Source organism: Prunus persica, chromosome G7 (genome assembly GCF_000346465.2).
Source record: "Prunus persica cultivar Lovell chromosome G7, Prunus_persica_NCBIv2, whole genome shotgun sequence".
NCBI classification, from domain to species: domain Eukaryota; kingdom Viridiplantae; phylum Streptophyta; class Magnoliopsida; order Rosales; family Rosaceae; genus Prunus; species Prunus persica.
This window is the reverse complement of record NC_034015.1, coordinates 5635105-5655708: the sequence shown is the minus strand read 5'-3', so window position 1 is coordinate 5655708 and position 20604 is coordinate 5635105. Positions and strand designations below refer to the sequence as shown.

General features: G+C 36.3%; 2 protein-coding genes and 2 pseudogenes across 3 annotated transcripts; 1 reads left to right on the top strand and 3 right to left on the bottom strand.

Moving 5' to 3' along the window:
* Positions 3850-7182, top strand: LOC109950483 (10 kDa chaperonin, mitochondrial-like). Its single transcript, XM_020569455.1, has 3 exons — positions 3850-4040; positions 4635-4774; positions 6854-7182. Exons 1-3 carry the CDS (start codon positions 3936-3938, stop codon positions 6900-6902), a joined length of 294 nt encoding a protein of 97 aa, XP_020425044.1. The 5' UTR covers positions 3850-3935; the 3' UTR covers positions 6903-7182.
* On the bottom strand, positions 7333-10101 carry LOC18770890 (serine carboxypeptidase-like 45). The gene is made up of 10 exons (XM_007203464.2): positions 9855-10101; positions 9207-9308; positions 9016-9111; positions 8829-8921; positions 8653-8723; positions 8289-8573; positions 8089-8213; positions 7846-7938; positions 7613-7730; positions 7333-7527 (listed from the first exon to the last, which is right to left on the bottom strand). The coding sequence occupies exons 1-10, from the start codon at positions 10099-10101 to the stop codon at positions 7372-7374; spliced, it is 1386 nt and encodes a 461-aa protein (XP_007203526.1). The 3' UTR covers positions 7333-7371.
* Positions 11574-13851, bottom strand: LOC18770623 (annotated as a pseudogene). Its single transcript, XR_002272592.1, has 7 exons — positions 13553-13851; positions 13308-13408; positions 13118-13213; positions 12831-12925; positions 12680-12750; positions 12352-12575; positions 11574-11915 (listed from the first exon to the last, which is right to left on the bottom strand). The product of XR_002272592.1 is annotated as a serine carboxypeptidase-like 45 (transcript).
* The window catches only part of LOC18771071, a 61832-nt pseudogene continuing 56304 nt past the window's right edge, over positions 15077-20604 (bottom strand).

Below are 20604 nucleotides of genomic sequence, written 5' to 3'. Positions count from 1 at the left end.
TTCGTTTTGTTATGATTTTCCTCCAAACATCACAAGCAGCTGAGTTTCGGCGTCGGATCTCCACCTACTCTTCTATGTCAGATCTTCTCCTGCATTTTGGCGTTAGATCTCCACCATCATCATTTTTGTATTTTCTTTATGTTTAGAATAAGTCATAGAGACTCTTTGGGTTCTCTGTATATAGTTGTCACCTCTCTTTTTGTGAGAACTTTTCACCTCTCCTTTGTGAGAGCTTTTCACCTTTCCTTTGTGAGAATTTTATTTGTATTGGTATGGCTTGGTTTTTCAAACTTGATCTTTTTTTTATTATTCTGAGTTTGCAATCTTAGTTGGGATGCCTATTCCAAAGTTTCTTCGATCATACATGATCGTTAGTGGCGAGCACCAAATTGTCTTAATTTTGATGTTAGATTGTTCTGTTATTTTAATGCCCTTTTTTGGCTGAATTATGAATGCAATCTCAGAAGTTCTCAAAAATATGCTAAAAGGTTGTAAATATGCTAATAGGTTCAAGGAGTTAATAGGTTAACCTAAATAATAATTCAACCAACTCATTTAATAAATAGGTTACAGCCGAGACCCAAAAAAGCTCTCTTTGATACCCCCAAGCCCTCTTTCAACTAGGAGGGAGGTGGGCACTGCCCCTTCTCCCCTCCTCCTCCTTCTCCTCTTCCCTTTTCCCCTTCATCTATTTTCCCTCCTTCTCCTCCACCTTCCCCTTTATACGCCTAGATCTACATGGATTTTGGGTTTTTATACCTAGATCTGTTTGGATATAGGATTTGTTAGTTGGTTTTGTTTAGTGAAAGGTCTTGGGTGGTTGTCGGTGGTGCTCTCTATCTCGACAGAGGCGGTGGCATCAACATCGGTGGGTTTAGCATCGGTTGCTATGCTGGTTTATTTTGTGCTGTTAAAACAACCACCTCGAAACACCATTGTCTCCATGATATAGTTGTCATTTTGGCCCACATACACAAGGATTTGGCTCTAGTTCACATTTGGAGTTACAAAAATTGAACTTATCAAATTGTGTGGGTTGGGTTTAGCCAGTGCAGCATTAAGGGTTTAATTGGTATGGCGTTATGAGTCTCTTCGGTTGGTGGAGAGGATGTGTGAGCGATGATCATGTTTCTTTGTATGTCTTAGTCTAATAATTTTCAGGAACTCTTTAGGAGTTTGTTGTGTTTTGTATTTTAGTTTTCAGCTTTCGATACAGATTTACTGTTTCTGCCGTTGTGCAGTTGATCTTTATTATAAGTCTGAGTACATGTGCTTCAGGCTGCTAAATTAAGGATTTAAGTCTTTTTCGTTTAGGGGTAATTCTCTCCAGATCAAATCAACATGTTGTTGTGTTTGGTCACTGGAGACATTGTACTCATAGTCGGCACTATGGCTGCTTTGTACTTGTTTTGTTTCATTAATAATTATTATTGCTTTTTGTTTAAAATAAAATGGGTTACCTGAGTCGTGTCGTGTTACTCGTGTAATAAACAGGTCGTGTTCGAGTTGGAAATTCCTTATTCATTTTAGTATTCCGATTGGAAATACAACACGAACCTGGCACAACCCATTCATGTTACAAGTATGCCCTAGAGCCAATCATGAGATGTAAACTCTAAGGGTATTTCACCTAATTAATTAAGGGCATTATGTTGTTTTGGATAATAATCTTAGTCATTTACTTAATTAACAAGTCCATGGATCGTGAGATGTAGAAAGTGACTTAAAGAAGTTAAGTTCAGGACACCTTTTTGTACCATGTCTACATCATAAATAGTTCTTGGTCATATGATAATCAACTGGGCATTGATAATCCGCAACGACATCATGCACATGTGTATCTGTTCAATCAAGAGGATGATTGGTCTCGAGTCATTCATGTGGAGAAACTAATATAAGTGTATGAGTGTTTAATAGAGAATGAATTCACTGAACACGATCAACAGAGAGAATGTGAATGGAAGTTTTACTTACATGTCAATTAGGATCTCTCAAGTTGGAATAGTGCAAATTAGTCCTTTACCTGAGGCACCACAAGTTGTCTCATGGAAGCTTCGTAGGCCCTTAGCCATGTTGAAGCGTTGTGCTCCTCTGTGCATAACCCAAAGATATAAATAGGATTATCAATTCATGGAGACATGGAGTGTACAACAAGGAATCTCTACTTTCAGTAAAGGAAGAGAATGCTTAGAATATGTGACTCAAAATTCTTTGACCAATGCAACGAGCTAGATCAATAATAGAGATTTTGATCATGCTCTAATGAATCACATGAGACTCTAGATCACATTAAGGGCTTGACATGAATTCCATGCCCCAATTAGTATGATAAAGAGTATTGATTAAGAGAAGAACCATATTGCATGATAATTTCAATTGAATAGGTTCACAACTCCACTCTATATTGGCTTGGGGAACTATGTTGCTAGACGTCACTCACGGTTTGTGGAAATCCTGAGAACAAAATCTAGTTCTCATAAAGGGAGAATAAAAGGGAGTTTTAATTTACAATTGATCAACAGAGTTTTGGATCGCCCACTACCTTGCCGATTAGAACCTAATGGATCGCATACCAATAAGGTTAGATGAAAGGAAATAAATATGATATCTTTGTGATAAATATAAGTAGGATTTTAATGTTTCCTTCAATTCCTACCTGTACTTACACTTGCATCCTCAGCTTTTTCTATTATTCTGTTGATTTAATTACATAAGCCCCACCTCCTAAAACAAACCAAAACTCTAATCCCATTTGCAATCTCTTATAGTCCTTTGTTAAAAAAATTTCACACAAACACCCAAGACACGATGATTAAATAATCTACATCATCATTGCAATCACCAATGCCAAGAAGAACCTATGTTAGCTCAAGGTTGGTATAGTCCAGATGCTCATCTGCGACACCATTCTTGAGATCGCAACGTGCGTGTGGCAAAATATTCGTTTGGTTATTGAACTTCTTGGGAATAAATTTCTTTTAATCCCTTGAGATTCCCATGTTTGGGAACGCTCTGAAATAAGGACTAGAAAATGTCGTTTTCTCTCATTCCTATGTTTGGTTTGTGCAATATTAGGAATGAAAAGTTGATCGGTTTTCCAACAATATACTTTTGATTTTTCTTTAATTATTAAAAGTTATTAATATGAAGAGTTTTTTAAGGGTCAAAAGTGGCATTTTTAATTAATAAAATGGGTAAGTTTGTCCAAAAATATTGCATTAAATGCTTTCCCAAGTGGGAGGAAAATTTTTTTTCCAAGGTGAGCCAAAGTTATGAACTTCCCTCCTTACATGGGAAGTCCATACCCATGAGTCCATAATTGCATTCCCAAGAGTACCCTTACCAAACATGGGAATATAATTTGAAACCCATTCCCAAACTACTAAACCTTGAACCAAATGCGCACGTTACGGTAAAATAAGACATTGAAAATACATGAAATAAATTAAGATTTTAATAAAAGTACTTGGGGCAAAACATTAATTAGCCTGTTCAAAATTCAGTTTATTATTAATAATTTTTATTTATTTATAGAAACTATGATATATTTATAAGATACTTTTATAATGAGCCAGCATATCCCCAATATCGCTTGCATAAAAGAAACAATTTCATCGTGCATCCGAAGTCTGAGTTTTAATTTCCTCCTCCCAATGTCACTTGCATAAAAGAAAGAAAAAAAAGCCGTAATACAACAAGATATCTAACTCATCACAAATATATATCGTTTTCTCTATTCATGTGAGGTGAACATGAGGTCTCCTCCTACTAATGGGAGACAAATAGTTGGTACTTTTCAAAGAGGGGGCATTGATGTAAATTTCATGGAGAAACGATAAACCCAGGCCCAGCAGCCTAAACCCCACACAAGCCCAGAAGCAAAGGGGTGAAGATTCGATTGAAGGACTTTAGCAGTTCAGGCGAAGCTTTTTCTGATGGCGAAGCGTTTGGTTCCATTGTTGAATCGTGTTCTTGTTGAGAAAATCGTCCCTCCATCCAAAACCAATGCTGGAATCCTACTCCCTGAGAAGTCCACCAAGGTATACTTGCCAATTTATCCACTCCCTACTTTCTCATTGTTGTGGTTGTTTCCTGGGAAACTTGGGTAATAATATAAAATGAAAACTTGGGTACTCTGTGGTTTCTAGGATTTGAGTTCACTTTGGAAATGAATTGGTTAATTGGCGTTTGATTGATTCAGTAGCTCTGGCTGTGCGTTTTAGGGAGATTGAGCTTTTCCTGTATGTGGGTACTATTTAACATTGCAAGCGTATTGTCATTGTCGAACCAGTACATCTAAAAACCCAAAATCAAAACCATTAAGAGATTGGTTTTTCCTTATATAAAAAATTTTCACTTTCATAGATTTGTTTGTTTTTTTGGTGAGGACTCTAAATAGGAATTTTGTTGCACAGTGACGCGAACTTGTGCCTTTTTGTTGTTGTTGTTGGTATAAAGCCAATCTGAATGCGGCTTTGCTGTTACTTAAACTCCAGTCGGTCTCAGTTAAAAAAGTCCAAAAGAGATTGGGGAAATATTATTTTTTCCTCAAGGATATTAAAAACAAGCATTCTGGATAGAAATAAGGTATTGTTTCTGGAAAATGGAATGGTTTTCATTTTATTATGCTTTAGTTGAACTCTGGAAAAGTTGTTGCCGTTGGTCATGGGGTTCGTGATAAGGAGGGAAAGTTTATTCCTGTTACTGTCAAGGAAGGTGACACTGTTCTGTTACCGGATTATGGAGGAAATGAAGTGAAGCTTGGCGATAAAGAGTATGTATATATTTCTCAAATGGCCTTATTGCTCGTATTTCTAGATGTGGCATATTTTTAGTTTTTTAATTTCCATATTCAATTTACACAATGTTCGTTTCTCTTCTCCTTTTCTTTCTTGTTCGTCTAAATTTTACACAGTTCATTGGTTTAAGTTGATTAATATTGTAAACATCTTTTAAAAATTCACAACCATCCGACGATTGACATCTTGGATCTTGCTCCATATGATCTTATTGGAAATTTGTTGTGATGCTTGATATTATTAATAGCAGTGCAGACCATGGAAAGCTTTCATTAACAAATCAAATTAGGTTGCCTTGTGTGTGTGTGCATGTGTGGGTGTGTATGTTTGTACGATGCACGCAAAATGTATATGTTGTGGACACTTAAATGATGTTTATTCCTCTACTACGAACTTGAGCTTTTTGTTAGTTCAGCCACTAGTTTTCTTGTACAGTACTTAATGTTTTAAGGAATCTACCATTGATTTTATGTTTCATAGTCTTCTTTTAGAGACACATGATACACATTTAACTTGATTTTGACAGTCATAAGCACAAACATTCTTAAATGAGGTCTTAGTCACTCGATTGACTATTAGTATAAACTGACTAGGGCATGCAATTTTAATTTGTATGTCGTTATTGAGTAGATAATTTATCTTATAAGGATTAGAACTAGGGTAGAATTATTCCTCTTATGATGCACATTGGTTCATCAGTGTTTAATAAAAATAAACAAACCACAATTCTATCTATATATGAGGAAAGCTGAAACTGGGAGTTGCATACTCCTCATGAAGCATGTTGGCTTTTATTTTATGTTAAATACTGTTTAAACTTTTTGTAGATAAAATATTCCTAATGGCAGAACTTTGTACCCGAAAGAATAACAAGATATTAGATTTTTTGACTTGAAATGGTATTAAATAATTAGGGTGCCATGGCTTTTCAAAAAAATAAAAATAGAAGTTGGAGTGGCATGCTTTTCATTCTATTATTAGCATTTATGCAAATCAACTACACAGAAGCATGTATACTAATGCATGTACATGCATCTAACGTATACATAAATATTGAAGTGTATCTTTTTTATGGTTGATTGTTCATGTAGTTATGTACGTTTATATGTATATGTCTTACATGCATATATGTATCAATATGCATGCATCTATCTCTCAGTAAATAGATGCATGTTATACACACAAATGGCTCTAGGTTCAAGCATGTTATTGAGTTGTTTACTAGGATTACGATTCACTCAAGAAGGCATTTTTGTTATTTCATGGTGAATGCCTACTCTAGTCTTACTGAATGTTTTTAGGTCTGTAAAGCAGAGAAGAGCTTTGGTTAGCTTTGTTTTGGCTTTATTATTACTTTATGAGCTCAAGTTAAATTTTATAGCTCAGAGAATGATGTGAGCATGATTTGAGTAATCTTAGGTAATTTGAGCTGAGGCTGATCTCATGGAAGTCAAGCTGAACTTTTCAGGCAAGTTGGAGCTTGCATTGGGTCGGGTTTGATTTATCTACATTAATCAAGCTTGATCTTGCTTGGTACTTGATTAATTAGTAATAATATTCTAAAAGTGTTGGCATTTATCTAATGGAAGTGACATGTAGACCATGAGATCACTTTAGGTATTATAATCACTTCAATGTCTTTTATAATAGTTGTCTTTTATTTATTAGCTAATCAGTGTTATGGTAAAGCCCCATAAGTTTGTTGTTGGGTTACAGTAGCAAAGGTCAAGTCTCAAATGCAGAGTTAAATTAAGGGCCCAGTCTGTTCTGGTAGCGAATGTCTTGCCTCAAGGATTATTTGGTGTACCTCGAGTCAAATGTATTGCACCATAAGCTCTGAAATGCTTTCAAAGTGCTGTCTAAACATTTTCGTGCTATGATTTCTGTTTCTGACTATGAACATCTGAGAATGTATGCTATGTTATATACGTTATAGGAACTTGTGACAGTAGCTGCGATGTACTTCTGTTATCCCTTACTTAATTATTATCTCTTTGGACTTTCATATGGTTTTTCTAATTACATGCTCATGAAGCTGATTTCTGCCATTTTAGGTACCATTTATATCGAGATGAGGATATACTGGGAACCTTGCACGACTGATGTACTATATGACCTGTGACTGTGTTAAATTTTTCATGATTTACCATAGTGATTTGAGGAGTTCAGTAGCATGTATTGGAGTCATCCTTGCTGCTGATGCGCTAGAGTTACATCTGTTATGTGCTTATATTAGATGAAAGAAACATGTAACACTTATCTTTTCTGCTATTGGACAAGTAATTTTAGTGCAACTGTGACGTTTGTGGTTTATGTTGGAATATCGCATAAGCCCTTTTAATGCAAGGAAGAAATTAAAAATGTTATCCGAACTGTAGTTTCACTGGATATTGCCACAATATTGCTAAAAAAGAGAAGTGCAAACTTATTATTATTATTTCGAATTTTGCACTTTGTAAGGTTTTGTTTTCGGAATGCTGATCTGTGTGTAGCTAGCAAATGCATCTGCTTCAGTTATTATGTGTAATGAATGATGTAAGACCTCTGCTCTTCCTTTTATTTATGAATTTGGTCAGTGAGTGAGTGCTTCTGGCAGTGGCTTTCCTCCCACAAATGAACTAAATAGAAGCAGTGATCTCTCTGGCTGTGTATATGGAGCTGTATGACCTGCTCCTCTTATGGTGGCAAACGATAGAACATCACCATATACTTGTGTCCATCCAGCAACCTGAGAAGTTAAGAAAGAAATGAACAATGGTTAAGAAGGGAAGGCAAGAAGCGGAGTCCTTTCAAATCTGGTTAGGTTCACAGACCTGTTTTTCTTCAAACCAGACTCTGTAAGGCACAGTTGTATTCAGTTCCAAGACCTCTGCCAATCCATCCACCGCTGTCCGTGTCCCAGTTAGTGGAATAACAGAATCCTGATCTCCACTGTAGAAATTCAAGATATAATTTTTAGAATTTGTAAAAGCCTTTAAGGCATCGTGGATGACGAAGAGTTTTTGCACGGCGATGAGTATAATGCAGACATACAAAACATGGTTACCTGTAAACAAAAATCCGGATTCCAAACCGGGAAAGGTAACCCAAAACAGGAAGCATTAATATTTCCATGCTTTGCCGATTATACCTGACGACACTGTTGTAAAGAGAATGATCGAAGTTAGAAAACAGCGGCAGGCAGTGTAATACTACAAGGTGAAAGCACAAATAAACCAACAGAAAAGACTAGAGATGGAACATTTCTTTTTCAGGTTGTGATTATGAGTATTTTAGGTGGGATGATTACTCGCTGCAAATGGTCCAATTCGAGACTCCAATAAGCCGAGCGTGAAGTGCCTCCTGTACATCTTGCCGGTTTAAGTATTTACTTGTTTCATCTTCAAGACAGACATCTATCTTCTCTGTTTCTTGCTGTAGATGTGAGTGAGTGAGTGAGTGACTTCAACAGAGGAAATGAAAGGAGAAAAATGCGAAGTCTTCAATTACCAATTGAGTGAGCTTCCGAGATTGAGCAGCATCGGAGGATAAACAGACGTTAAGAGTAACGTCGTACAGATCGATAAAGTTACTGATTTCTGTTTGAACTTGGTTATATACTGCAGCACAAGCAGGGCTAAGTTTACCGGTATTAATTATCTGCCTAAGCATTTGTGAATAGTTGCAGACAGAGGTGAAACTTTCAAAGGTGGCATCTGATATTAATCCATGTGACCAGTAGTACTCTGCCCCTGAGTTGAAATCAGTGTTGAAGTCAAGAAGGGGGTTGCCTATCTGCATTACATAAAAAAAAAACTCTTTATTACTTAAGAAACTTCAATTGGTCTCAGTTTTTCAACTTTTATTTGCTTACTGCTATGCCCTTGAGATTGAAATTCAGTTTCGATTGGACAACCAGACGTGCAAGCTCTGGAACATAGTGGCCTGGGAACAAACAGCAAACAGGGTTGTTTAGACGTTGGAACCAACGATTCATGCCTTAACAAATTTATTATCTGGTAACCGGTGTTTATTAAGGGGAATGGTTACCTCCATAGCTCTCTCCTGTGATGAAGAAATCCCTGTTCTTGAACTCTGGGAATTTGTCAAACCAGCGCTCAAGGAACACGAAATTATCATTTGCTAAACAGAAGAGAACAGACTGACAAGTCAGAAAGAATCAGTCTAATTTTGATGCTCTTCTTAGTTTGATGAAATAGTGATATGAAGTGAAAACCTGTTATAGCATCATTCACAAAATCATAGAATGATTGGTTTGAAGAGTAGGAGAAGCCAACTCCTGCAGGTGACTCCAAGTAGAGCATATTTGCTTCTGCAAAAGATTAAAAGGGGAAAAAACCATAACGAGAATTAGTATAAGCTCATTAATTGATTGAGCATAGCATAGACTTTAATGGGATTACTTACCTTTGTTCCAACTAAAATCATTCTTGAGCAGAATGTCCCCACTTGGTTTAAAAGGTCCATGCTCAATGAAGGCTCCAGCTCCAACAGATGAACAGCCAGGCCCTTCATTACTCATAAAGTTCAATTACTATCTGGTTTCACTAGTTGATTACATGTATGTAAATGTAAGGATAATATAGATGTAGGAAAATTTTCAAGTGAGGATGTTCTCATTCCTCCATATGGCTGCCCCACAATGTAGTTTAATGATCGTAATCGTCAGTATTTTAGGTCATTCTTCAAAGATGATTGTTACAAAAAACAGGCCAACTTGGAAACCGTTTTGTACTTCAAAATTTGTAGACAATTACAGTTTCTCAGTCAAGAACGAAATACTAATGACAATAATCAAATAGTAGTGAAACTATTTTAAATTTGACTATTTTTTGGTACGCATAATCTTCAAAAAAAAAATAAAATCTAAAACTTGAAAGCTTCTAATCATTAAATTGCAGGGCAGAAGATATATGTTCACAGTTTTCTTTAATGCTAGAATTCTAACTCGAAACTTCTTGCATGTATGAAAGTGCGCGCGCTTACATGTATAAACACGCTCACAAAATCTAGTAAGATTTCTAAAAGATGCAAATAAGTGAATGGTAAGCTCACCTCCATTTAGCCAAAGAACAAGAGGCTTTGAAGCAGCATCAGTTTCTGCTTCAACAAAGTAGTAGAAGAGTGCCCTTTGTTGCTTTTCGTCCACAGTTACATATCCTGCATATTGCTGGAAACTCACTTGTGGCTGACCTGGCAAACTGGTGATTTTATCAGCTTCTGGGAGGGAGTTTGCTATTAAAAATGCTTGGATGAGAGTGGCACATATTGTTAGGAGGATACTCCATTGTTGACGTTCCATAATGAGAGAGAGAGAGAGAGAGTAATATGAATGTGTTTTCTCTATGGGATGGTAACAGAGGTATTTATAAAGGGTCTGTTAACTTTATCCTAATTTTCTTTTACTTTTTATTGGCAGTGACTGTGGATAGAATTTAAGAATGCAGCTGTCTATTGGTTTTCACGACCAACCAATAAGTCAAGCAGCAAAAGAAACAAATAAATGAATCACAATCGAAGAATGTTGTGACATTGTTGTGAGAAGTTCACTATTTTTTTATTTGAAAATAACAATCTACCTACCTTGTCCCTTTTTCTATTCTGACGTTGTGACTTTGTATATTTAAAATTTGCACAGATCAGTGCCTATAGGTATCAAAATCAAAGAGGCTATAAAAGTGCATTGACTTGGTGTTTTCTGCATTTTTCTTGTTTCCTCTGTCTATCTGTCAATGGCCGGTTCTATTGTCTTTGCTCACAACTCAAATTGGACTATCTGTTTTTCTTTTTCCCGATGGCCACATGCTTATGAAATATGTTTTTCCTACTCGTTGTATACAAAGTTTCTCTTACATTGTCCTTGCTCACACTTTATATGACGTTTCTCTTGATCTTCATAAAACCGCATTTCTGTTTACAGTTTTAAGACAAAAGTCCATACCTGTGAGCGAAAAAAGAACTTGCATGTCACGAGCTGTATACATAATTCTCTCTCTCTCTCTCTCTCTCTCTCTCTCACATGTATTATAAACCTCCATGTAAGTAAGATTTTCTCCTTTGTGTGGTAGTTAATTTAGATAATCCTTGCAAACATTTTATGATTTTTGCTCTGTTCACATACAAGAATAGGTGGGAGAGACAATGACTCCCAAATATGAAAGTTGGCTGGTGATGTGAAATTCAAACTGGAAAGCTAGAGGCTGGGCTGACTTGAAGAGTCTTCTATTTGGACAATTGCACATGATTTTCAGGCTCATTCTAATTTCATGGCTATTGTGCGTACAGATAAAAACAAACTAAGCCGGATGCGCATAATTTTATATTTGCAAAGTGTGCCAAGTTAAAAGTTGGTAGTTTACTACTAATTGAACCGAGTACTTTTGTGATAAATCCGCACATCTGAATAGGTTCATTGGACCTAATCTCACCAAAAAAACATATTTTCCATTCTCATCTTACCGAATTTTTTCTAAGCCTGCGAAGTTGAGCATGAGGTCAAACTCAATTGCATATAGACCCCATAACATCTCTTTCAATATTATTAACACTTCAATGCCTTTTATGATTTTTATTTTCTATCGATTATTAGCTATCCAGGTTTTATGGAAGATAGAGAAATTTTAGTTAGAAGATAAATGGAGAAAGAGAAGATAGAAGAGAAACTAGAGAATGGGAGAATGGAGTTCAGAATATTGCTAAAGAAGCACAAGTAGGGTGTTATCTATAAGAGTGCTTAGTTTGCTTGCAATTCCTCCTTCACATGTTCCAACTGGTAAAGAGAAAAAGCGCTCGTTGCTCTTATTATTCTTAATAAACTGGTTTTGTTACAACTTGTTCACTTTTATTCCATAAATACTGATCTGATGAAGCTTGTTTGACATGACAAGCTGGTGAATAAATCGATATCCAGATGATGAACGATACGAGACCTTCAGTGAGAGAGTGCTTCTGGCAATGGATTTCCTCCCACAAATGAACTAAACAGAAGCAGTGATCTCTCTGGCTGTGTTATTGGAGCTTCATGACTGTTGCGTCTACTCAAGTGCAAGTAGTCACACGTAGTAATAATCTTGGAAGTCCAAGTATCGTATCCTCAAGGAACAAGTAGGCAAATATCTGCACACAAAGTTACCACAATAAAAGTGACAAGAAAAATATAAAAGTAATTTGATTTGATTGTTGTGGAAATTGAGTCGAAAAATGAAATATCAATAATGGAAATGCTAAGGCGTCAAGGTTCAATTCTTTAAACAAAGTATGTTTCATGCTCTTTAATCCAAATTATAACTCGATTAAAATCATCATTGAGAAACTTTAACCGGAAGATAAAGAAATTAAAACCAATTTAATTTTTCAATATTATTTTTTATTAATGATTGTTCAGAAAATGGAATTGCTTAATATATACTCTTTTAATTTAAAAGCATGCTAAGTCAATTCTTAACAATGAGAAAAATATAATTGAACTCATGAAAAGATAATAACATCAATCAAAATAAAAGGACATGAAAATATTGAACAATAAAAAATAAAAGAATTTAGCAATTCGTACCGTATGTTGATAAATTTACTGACTTCTGTATGAACTTGGTTATTTACTGCAGTACAATCAGGGCTAAGCGGAGCATTATGAATTACGCTCTGTCTATAAATTTGAGAATAGTTGCAGACTGAAGTGGAAATTTCAAAGGTCGCATTGGATATTAACCCATGCAACCACAAGTACTCCGCTTTTGAGTTGAGATCAGTGTTGATGTCCAAAAGCGGATTGCCTATCTGCAAGCATAAAAGCTCAAGCATGACAAATCTTAATCAAAATCATCAACACCAAAGTCACTTTAGGAACTTTCATTTCACTCTTCCAATTTTCCTTTTCTTACTGCTATTGCTTTCAGATTGAACTTCAGTTTTGATTGGACAATGAGTAGTGCAAGCTGTGGAACATAGTGGCCTGGTGACATATCTTGTTGTTTAGACTGAGTGCTAGTTAGTCAGCGACAGAAAATGGTGTTTATAAGTGAATGATGTTACCTCCATAACTCTCTCCGATGATAAAAAAAAATCCCTGTTTTTGTAGTCTGGGAATTTGTCGAACCAGCGCTGAAGGAACATGAGATTATCTCATGCTAAAGAGAGCAGACATAGTAAGTATTTCGCTAGATAAGATCATTTATATGGTATAGTTTTATCTCTATGAACTAGACCACGAGGTGTTCAATGAAGTTTAAAAAATTCTTAATTTGATATGTGAAGAAAGTCTCTCTATTTGGCTTCTTCTTGGTTGGATGAGGACTGAGAAAGTCATATAAAGTGACAACCTGTTATTTCGTTGTTCACGAAATCATAGAATGATTCGTTAGCTGAGTAGGAGAAGCCAACTCCTGCTGGTGACTCCAAATATAGCATATTTGCTTCTGTAAAGATGACAGAGTATCAACGTGAATTCGGAGCAGAAACGAACATTGGCAGTGCCACAATTGTGATAATAGAATTAATGGGATTACTTACCTTTGTTCCAACTAAAATCATTCTTGAGCAGAATGTCTCCACTTGGCTTAAAAGGTCCATGCTCTCCGAAACCTCCAATTCCACAGATGAACAACCAGGCCCTTCAAAACTCAGAAAGTTCAATTTCTGTCTTTTTAGCATTGCTTAATGCACATATAAGTTCTCAAAAACAAACAAAAAAAGCATATAAGTTGGCCAAAGACCAACAGTCTTTAAAGCATGTGGAAGAATTTAGGTAAGCTCACCTCCATTAAACCAAAGAACAAGAGGCTTTGAAGCAGGATCAGTTTCTGCTTCAACAAAGTAGTAGAAAAGCGATCTCTGTTGCTTTTCATCCACAGTTATATATCCTGCATATTGTTGGAAATTGGTCTGTGGTTGACGTGGCAAACTGGTATTTTTATCAGCCTCTGGGAGCGAGTTTGCTGTTAAACATGCTTGGATGAGAGCTGCACAGATCGTGGTGACGCTAATCCATTGTCGAGGTTGCATAATGAATTTGTGTGTGTGAGAGAGAGAGAGAGAGAGAGAGAGAGAGAGAGAAACTTTTCTTGGTTTGACTAGCAACTTGCAAGGGAAAAGAGCCAAAGAGCTCATATAGTGGTCAAAGTCATATTCTATTTTTCCACTGAGTGTTAAGATTAACATTCCACTGTTTGTCTAGTGTAACCGGCTATGAAGGTAATTGATAAGAACCGTGGGAACAACTTGCTTGTACAAAACTGGCTTGCAAGTAAAGGGTGCTCGAACTCATATACTAGACGATTATGTTCAATAGGTGCACCACTCTATCCACCCCGTTGTGAATAATTAATCTTTAGCATACACATACTATAATCGGATCATTTTTTAAAATCACCATATATTCTATGTACAAAAATAATTAAATTGGAGATCTTCTAGTAACTTATATGTGTTCAAAAAATTGAATGTTTTGGTAATAATTAAGATCCTCATGATGAACCGTTCATTTAGTTGATACATTTAAATGACTAAAATATCTTAAATTTGATTGAGTTTTTCATAGAGAGGATCTTTAAATTGTGATTTAGAAAATAAAAGTTTTCAATTTGACATGCGTATGGTGAAGATACGCTATAGTCACAATGAGGTGGACAAGGAAATACATCCAACAGATCCACCTAAGTATTTTCATAATTCTTATATTGGTACTAGACTTATTGAGTAATTCTTAAAAAAACATCAAATTACAACTTCATTAGATAACTTTTTTTTTTTTGATGATTCATTAGATAACTTTTAATAATACAACTAAGGCGACATTCAAAGCAGGAAGTCCAAAAGGGCAATAAACCTAATATGCTGAAAAAACAAAACTAAAGTGGACAGAACCTGCACCAACAACTACAAGTCCATATTATTAGCTCTTGATCATGTAGTATTTCTCTTTTTAATATTAGTACACTACTCAATATGGTTCAATGGTCTAAACTGTCTAGTTTTTATATCACCATTTAAGAAAAATCGCTTCAAAAATTCAGTAAAATCTGGAATCATTTGGACCATTTGATTATCATAATGAAAATTTCGCTATTTTAGTGGAAACGTCTTGTGCGTTTATTTCTTGTGCTATTGTTAAATGACTAAATGTTTTCAAATTAGGATTATCATTGAATGAATCCTTTAAAATGAATGGTTCATATTATTGGATCACATTAATGGGTGGGCCCGCTTATGATTCCATTTGGTGAATAGTGTTGATTCTAAAAAAATCTTAAATAGAGGCCCAAGTGTATTTCAAACCCAATATAGCATCTTATTGTAAAGAAGGCCCAACCGATGTATGCAGAAACTCGTCAAACGTGGCCACAAAGTGCTTACACAAGCTTCAATAACCATGTTATGCCAAGAAAAAATATAACTCAGCACGTGTAGTCCCCTGCTTACTCCTCTCTTTTTTTTTTCTTTTTTTTTTAAAATTTAATTTAATTTAATTTAATTTTTTAAAATGTGAAATAAATAAATAAATAAATAATTTTATTTTTTAATGTACTCCCCTGTTCCCCATATTTGAACATTAGGTCCTTCTGAAGATGAATTATTACACTAAGCTTCATCTTGCCCAGATATCCTCTGACGGAAATCTTCATGGACATGCTGCTCATGGGACATGTTGGCCTGTCTGTGACTCCCATCTTGCGATTGAGGATGCCATTGACCTTGCAGTTCTGGTTCTGATTGAGCTCCGACAGAGAGAGATCTGAAATCATTTTGAGACCCTGCAACCAATTGGTGGGGCTGCAATATTTGTTGCATTTGCTGAGAAGTTCGAGACAATGAAGAGGAGATATCATGTTGACCAGATGGGATATGCGGAGCATTCCTCAAACGATCTTCAACAGAGTGCTGATGGAATTGGTTATGCATCTCCGATAATCGAAACGGTTCTGTAGCTTGTTGGTGCGTAGCTTCATTATGGTGGTCCATGTCACGCTTTGCACTGTTGAGATCAGATGTCATTTGAGACTGACCAAAAGCATCATTATTTAACAGCTGCTGGGGCTGCGGATTCTGCTGCTTCTGTTGACGTTGCTGGTGAAATAATTGCTGCTGCTGTTGAAACTGATTAGGTTGATGAGAATGGAGGATATTCTCTCTTGAAGATAACGGAGTTTGGAAACTTATCTTTTCTAATTGATCAAGTTGTTGAGGCTTCACATGTACACTTTGTTGTGCACCGTGCATATTCGACTGATTACTTATAAGGGGAGAGTTGGTCTTGGATATAGGTGTTGAGCTGACTGAATTCAAATTCTGAACATTCAACAATGACCCAACAGGCGTTGCAGCACCATAGTAGTTTCCAGGCCCAAAAGAATCAACATTACTCATTCCATAGCTATCACTGTTGAGAATTAAGCTACTTACTGAGCTTAATACAAACTGCAGATGACAATCCTGCAGATTGTTGCTGAGAAGAATGAAGAAATGAAGAACTTTCTTTTTTAGGAAGTAGCTGTTAGCTACTCTATTCTATTTTGGGATAATTCCTACAGCTGTTCTTTGTCTTTTCTTAGCTGTACTGAGATAACCGATTCTAGCCTAGGTGTAAGAATCGCAGCCTCCAATGATCATGTATGGTAGGAGATGAGTCCTTGTATCCTAAAATTTAGGATCCTAGTTTTCGGCAGTATATGTCATGTATATGAGCATGCTTTTGCTGAGTCTTTAAAATAGAAAAATACAGAACATTCTCATTCTCTCTGAGTATTCTATTTCCTTCCTCTGTATAAACGTTTTCATACCAAAAATCAACATGGTATCAGAGCTCCAGGTCTGAATCCAGAGAGGGGCGTGAGCTGTGAGAGAGAGGGCCTTCCTGAAAAATTCCCAAAAGGGATAAAGGTTGCTCTTTTATCTATGTGCAAGTTCAAAAGAAGCATATTAGTGAAGCTACTTTGTACACTAGATCCGATAATGAAGGAGGTTTGATCATTGTCTCAATCTATGTTGATGACATTGTTTATACTGGAAATAGTGAGAGGATGCTTACTGGATTTAAAAGGGAGATGATGCAGAGATATGAAATGTCAGATCTCGGACTCCTTCATCACTTCTTGGGCATGGGAATACTACAAACTAATCAAGGGGTTTTCATTCATCAAAGCAAGTATGCCAAATCCTTGCTTGTGAAGTTTGGGCTTGAAGACTGCAAACCAGTATCCATTCCATTGCCTACTGGTGAGAGACTCAAGAAAGTGGATGGGAGTGAGTTAGCTGATGAAGGACTCTATAGGAAAATAGTAGGAAGTCTACTATACTTAACAGCAACAAGACCTGATTTAATGTGCCAGTTTGCTGTCAAGGTTTATGACTAGTCCTACAAAGAAGCATATGGGAGTTGCAAGAAGGGTTCTAAGATATGTGCAAGGAACTCTTAACTATGGCATTGAGTATGTGAGAAATCATTCAGCAACTCTCATTGGATTCTGTGATGCAGATTGGGCAGGCAGTGAGGATGATAGCAGAAGCACATCTGGCTATGCATTTAGCTTTGGAAGTGGAGCATTCTCTTGGGCCTCTGTGAAACAAAATACAGTGGCACTATCAACAGCTGAAGCTGAGTATGTCTCAGCAGCTGAGGCAACAACACAGGCTATTTGGTTAAGGTTTGTTCTTGATGATTTTGGTGAAATGCAAACTGAGGCAACACCTCTATTCTGTGACAATATGTCAGCAATTTCGATGGCCAAGAACCCAGTGTTTCATCAAAGAACTAGGCACATAAACAGAAGGTATCATTTCATAAGAGAAGCTTTGCAAGAAGGTGTGATCGACATGCAAGTCTGCAGAAGTGAAGAACAGCTCGCATATATTTTTACTAAAGCACTGCCCAAAGACAGATTCAAGTATCTAAGGTCGAAACTTGGAGTTAAGCCAGTAAGCAGCTTAGGAGAGGCTGTTGAGAATTAAGCTACTTACTGAGCTTAATACAAATTGCAGATGACAATCCTGCAGATTGTTGCTGAGAAGAATGAAGAAATGAAGAACTTTCTTTTTTAGGAAGTAGTCGTTAGCTACTCTATTCTATTTTGAGATAATTCCTATAGCTGTTTTTTGTCTTTTCTTAGCTGTACTGAGATAACTGATTCTAGCCTAGGTGTAAGAATCGTAGCCTCCAATGATCATGTATGGTAGGAGATGAGTCCTTGTATCCTAAAATTTAGGATCCTAGTTTTCGGCAGTATATGTCATGTATATGAGCATGCTTTTGGTGAGTCTTTAAAATAGAAAAATACAGAACATTCTCATTCTCTCTGAGTATTCTATTTCCTTCCTCTGTATAAACGTTTTCACACCAAAAATCAACAATCACCTGGTAAAACAATTATTACTGTTGAGATAAACTGCTCAATGGAACACAACCTGCAGTTTTATAGATAAACCGGACTTTTATGATATACATATATGTATGTGATGCACACACAAAAAGGGACAGGAGGAGAGAAAGCATACCTTGCATTCTAGGCCGCTGATGTTGATCACAGTGTTGTTGTGATGGTTTGGAAGAGTTAGCACAAGATGTTGATGTCATATAGCCCTCAGAAGTTCCAGATTCATTAACCAGTGGTAAATTGTTCCCAATCAATCCCAACCCACCATTTAGAGCCCCATTTGGCAACCCATAAGATGTCTGCTGCTTGCCAGACCTTATTTCACTGCCCATTTGGCTGCCAACGTTATGAAGTATACGGCTAATTTGACCACCAATATGCTGCTTTTGCTGTTGTGGCTGTGTTACCATTGAAGAATCAACAGTAGAAAACCCACCCCCATTATTAGAATATTCCAAATTCATGTAAGACTGATTACTACTGCTATTAAACCCAGGAGTAGGAATCATTTGGCGGATAATTCTTTGCACACCCATTGATGACTTGTTTCCTCCAGTACCAATGGAGAAACTGGCAGGAGATTGCTGATATCCATTAGACATAGAACCAAAAAAAGCAGATTTTGTAACTGTTGTTTGGAGAAGCAGATTAAATAATTTAGAGAAATGATGAAAAAATACAATTTACCGTCAGATCTATTGAATGAACCGCCATGTAAGGGGCCAGCAGGCAACAGGTTCCCTGTGTTGACTGTGGTAGGTGCAATGCTAGTACTTCCTCTTGTAGTGTTCATAGAAGCATCCACAGAAGAAGTAGCCATCATATTTGAGTTCCCATTGTGTGACATACCAGGGGTCGGTACCATCGTACCAATAGGAGAGGAAGAATTAACAAGTTGTTGATACTATTGGCTCTGGTTTTGGGGTCGCTTAAACAAATTGTGCAAACGACTCTCCAACGTTTCCATGTTCATATAGTCATCCTAAAATAGTATTTGCAAATAACACAACCGTAGGTTACTAAAATGATAGTTATTTCTGATAAAATAAGAAGGGTGTTGTAAAGGTTTTTGTGTGGAGCCCACTAACTATTCATTTGGAGACTTTGGATAAAGTTTGTGTTGTAAAGGTTTTTGTGTGGAACCCACTAACTATTCATTTGGAGACTTTGGGTAAAGTTTGTCTAACCCAATCTGCCTATAAATAAGGCATCTTGCCTTTGCAAAAACACCTTCAGTTGAGAGAAGAATGAGAGTCAGGCAGAGAAGAGGAAGAGAAGGAAGAAAGAAGGTGAGTGAGTTGAGAGGAAAGAGAGCAAGAGAGAAATTCTCCAAGAGAGAAAATTGAGTGAGCCATACATATTGTAAACACAAAGTTGTAGCCCTATTATTTTACATAGTGGAAAAGTTACTACTGCTGCTCTCCGGGGACGTAGGCATAGCCGAACCTCGTTAAATACTGTGTCTCATCTACTTTACGTGCAGCTCAATATTCGCACATATCCCAGTTATTTTACAACACGTTATCAGCACGAGAAGCTCTTAGGTATAATTTTTGTGTTGCACTATTATCTATACTAATAACCCTTATGTTGATGTAAGGAAGAAAAGTAGTGGAGGAGCTGTGGTCTGCAAGAGAGATATACGAGCAAACCAACTGTAAGGATAAGCTCTATGCCTCTTACTTTTTCTATTATTTTATTATTTCTCTACACAACAAGTTCAACTTAATTGCAAGGGAAAAGAAGAAAAGCCAACATGATATGTCTAGCTTTCCACTAATATATTAGTATAATAATATTATATTATTTGATTATGGTGTTGATATGAATGCACAAATAATTGTCTTTACTTTATCCTTATATATGGTAATTATATGGACAGTTTCACCTTCTATATTTTTTTGTGGTGGTTTTTATCCCCACATTTATTTTATTTACTGTATGGTGTAGGTTTATTACCCATACAACATTATCTATTTAAAAGGGTGGTGCGGGTTTATCGTCCACGCCTTTACTTTTATTTAAATGTATGGAGCAGAATTAGTGCCCATACAAGCACCTTTACTTTATCGCAAATTTACTTTTACTTAAAGTATGATGTGGAATTAACCCTCATACTTTATGAAATTACTTTACTGTATATTATTTACTGTATGGTGTAGGTTTATTACCCATACAACATTATCTATTTAAAAGAGTGGTGCGGGTTTATCGTCCACGCCTTTACTTTTATTTAAATGTATGGAGCAGAATTAGTGCCCATACAAGCACGTTTACTTTATCGCAAATTTACTTTTACTTAAAGTATGATGTGGAATTAACCCTCATACTTTATGAATTTACTTTACCGCACATTTAATTTTATTTAAGGTATGGTGCGGGATTAACGTCCATACAGCAAGCAATTTAATTTATGAATTTATTTTACCGCACATTTACAT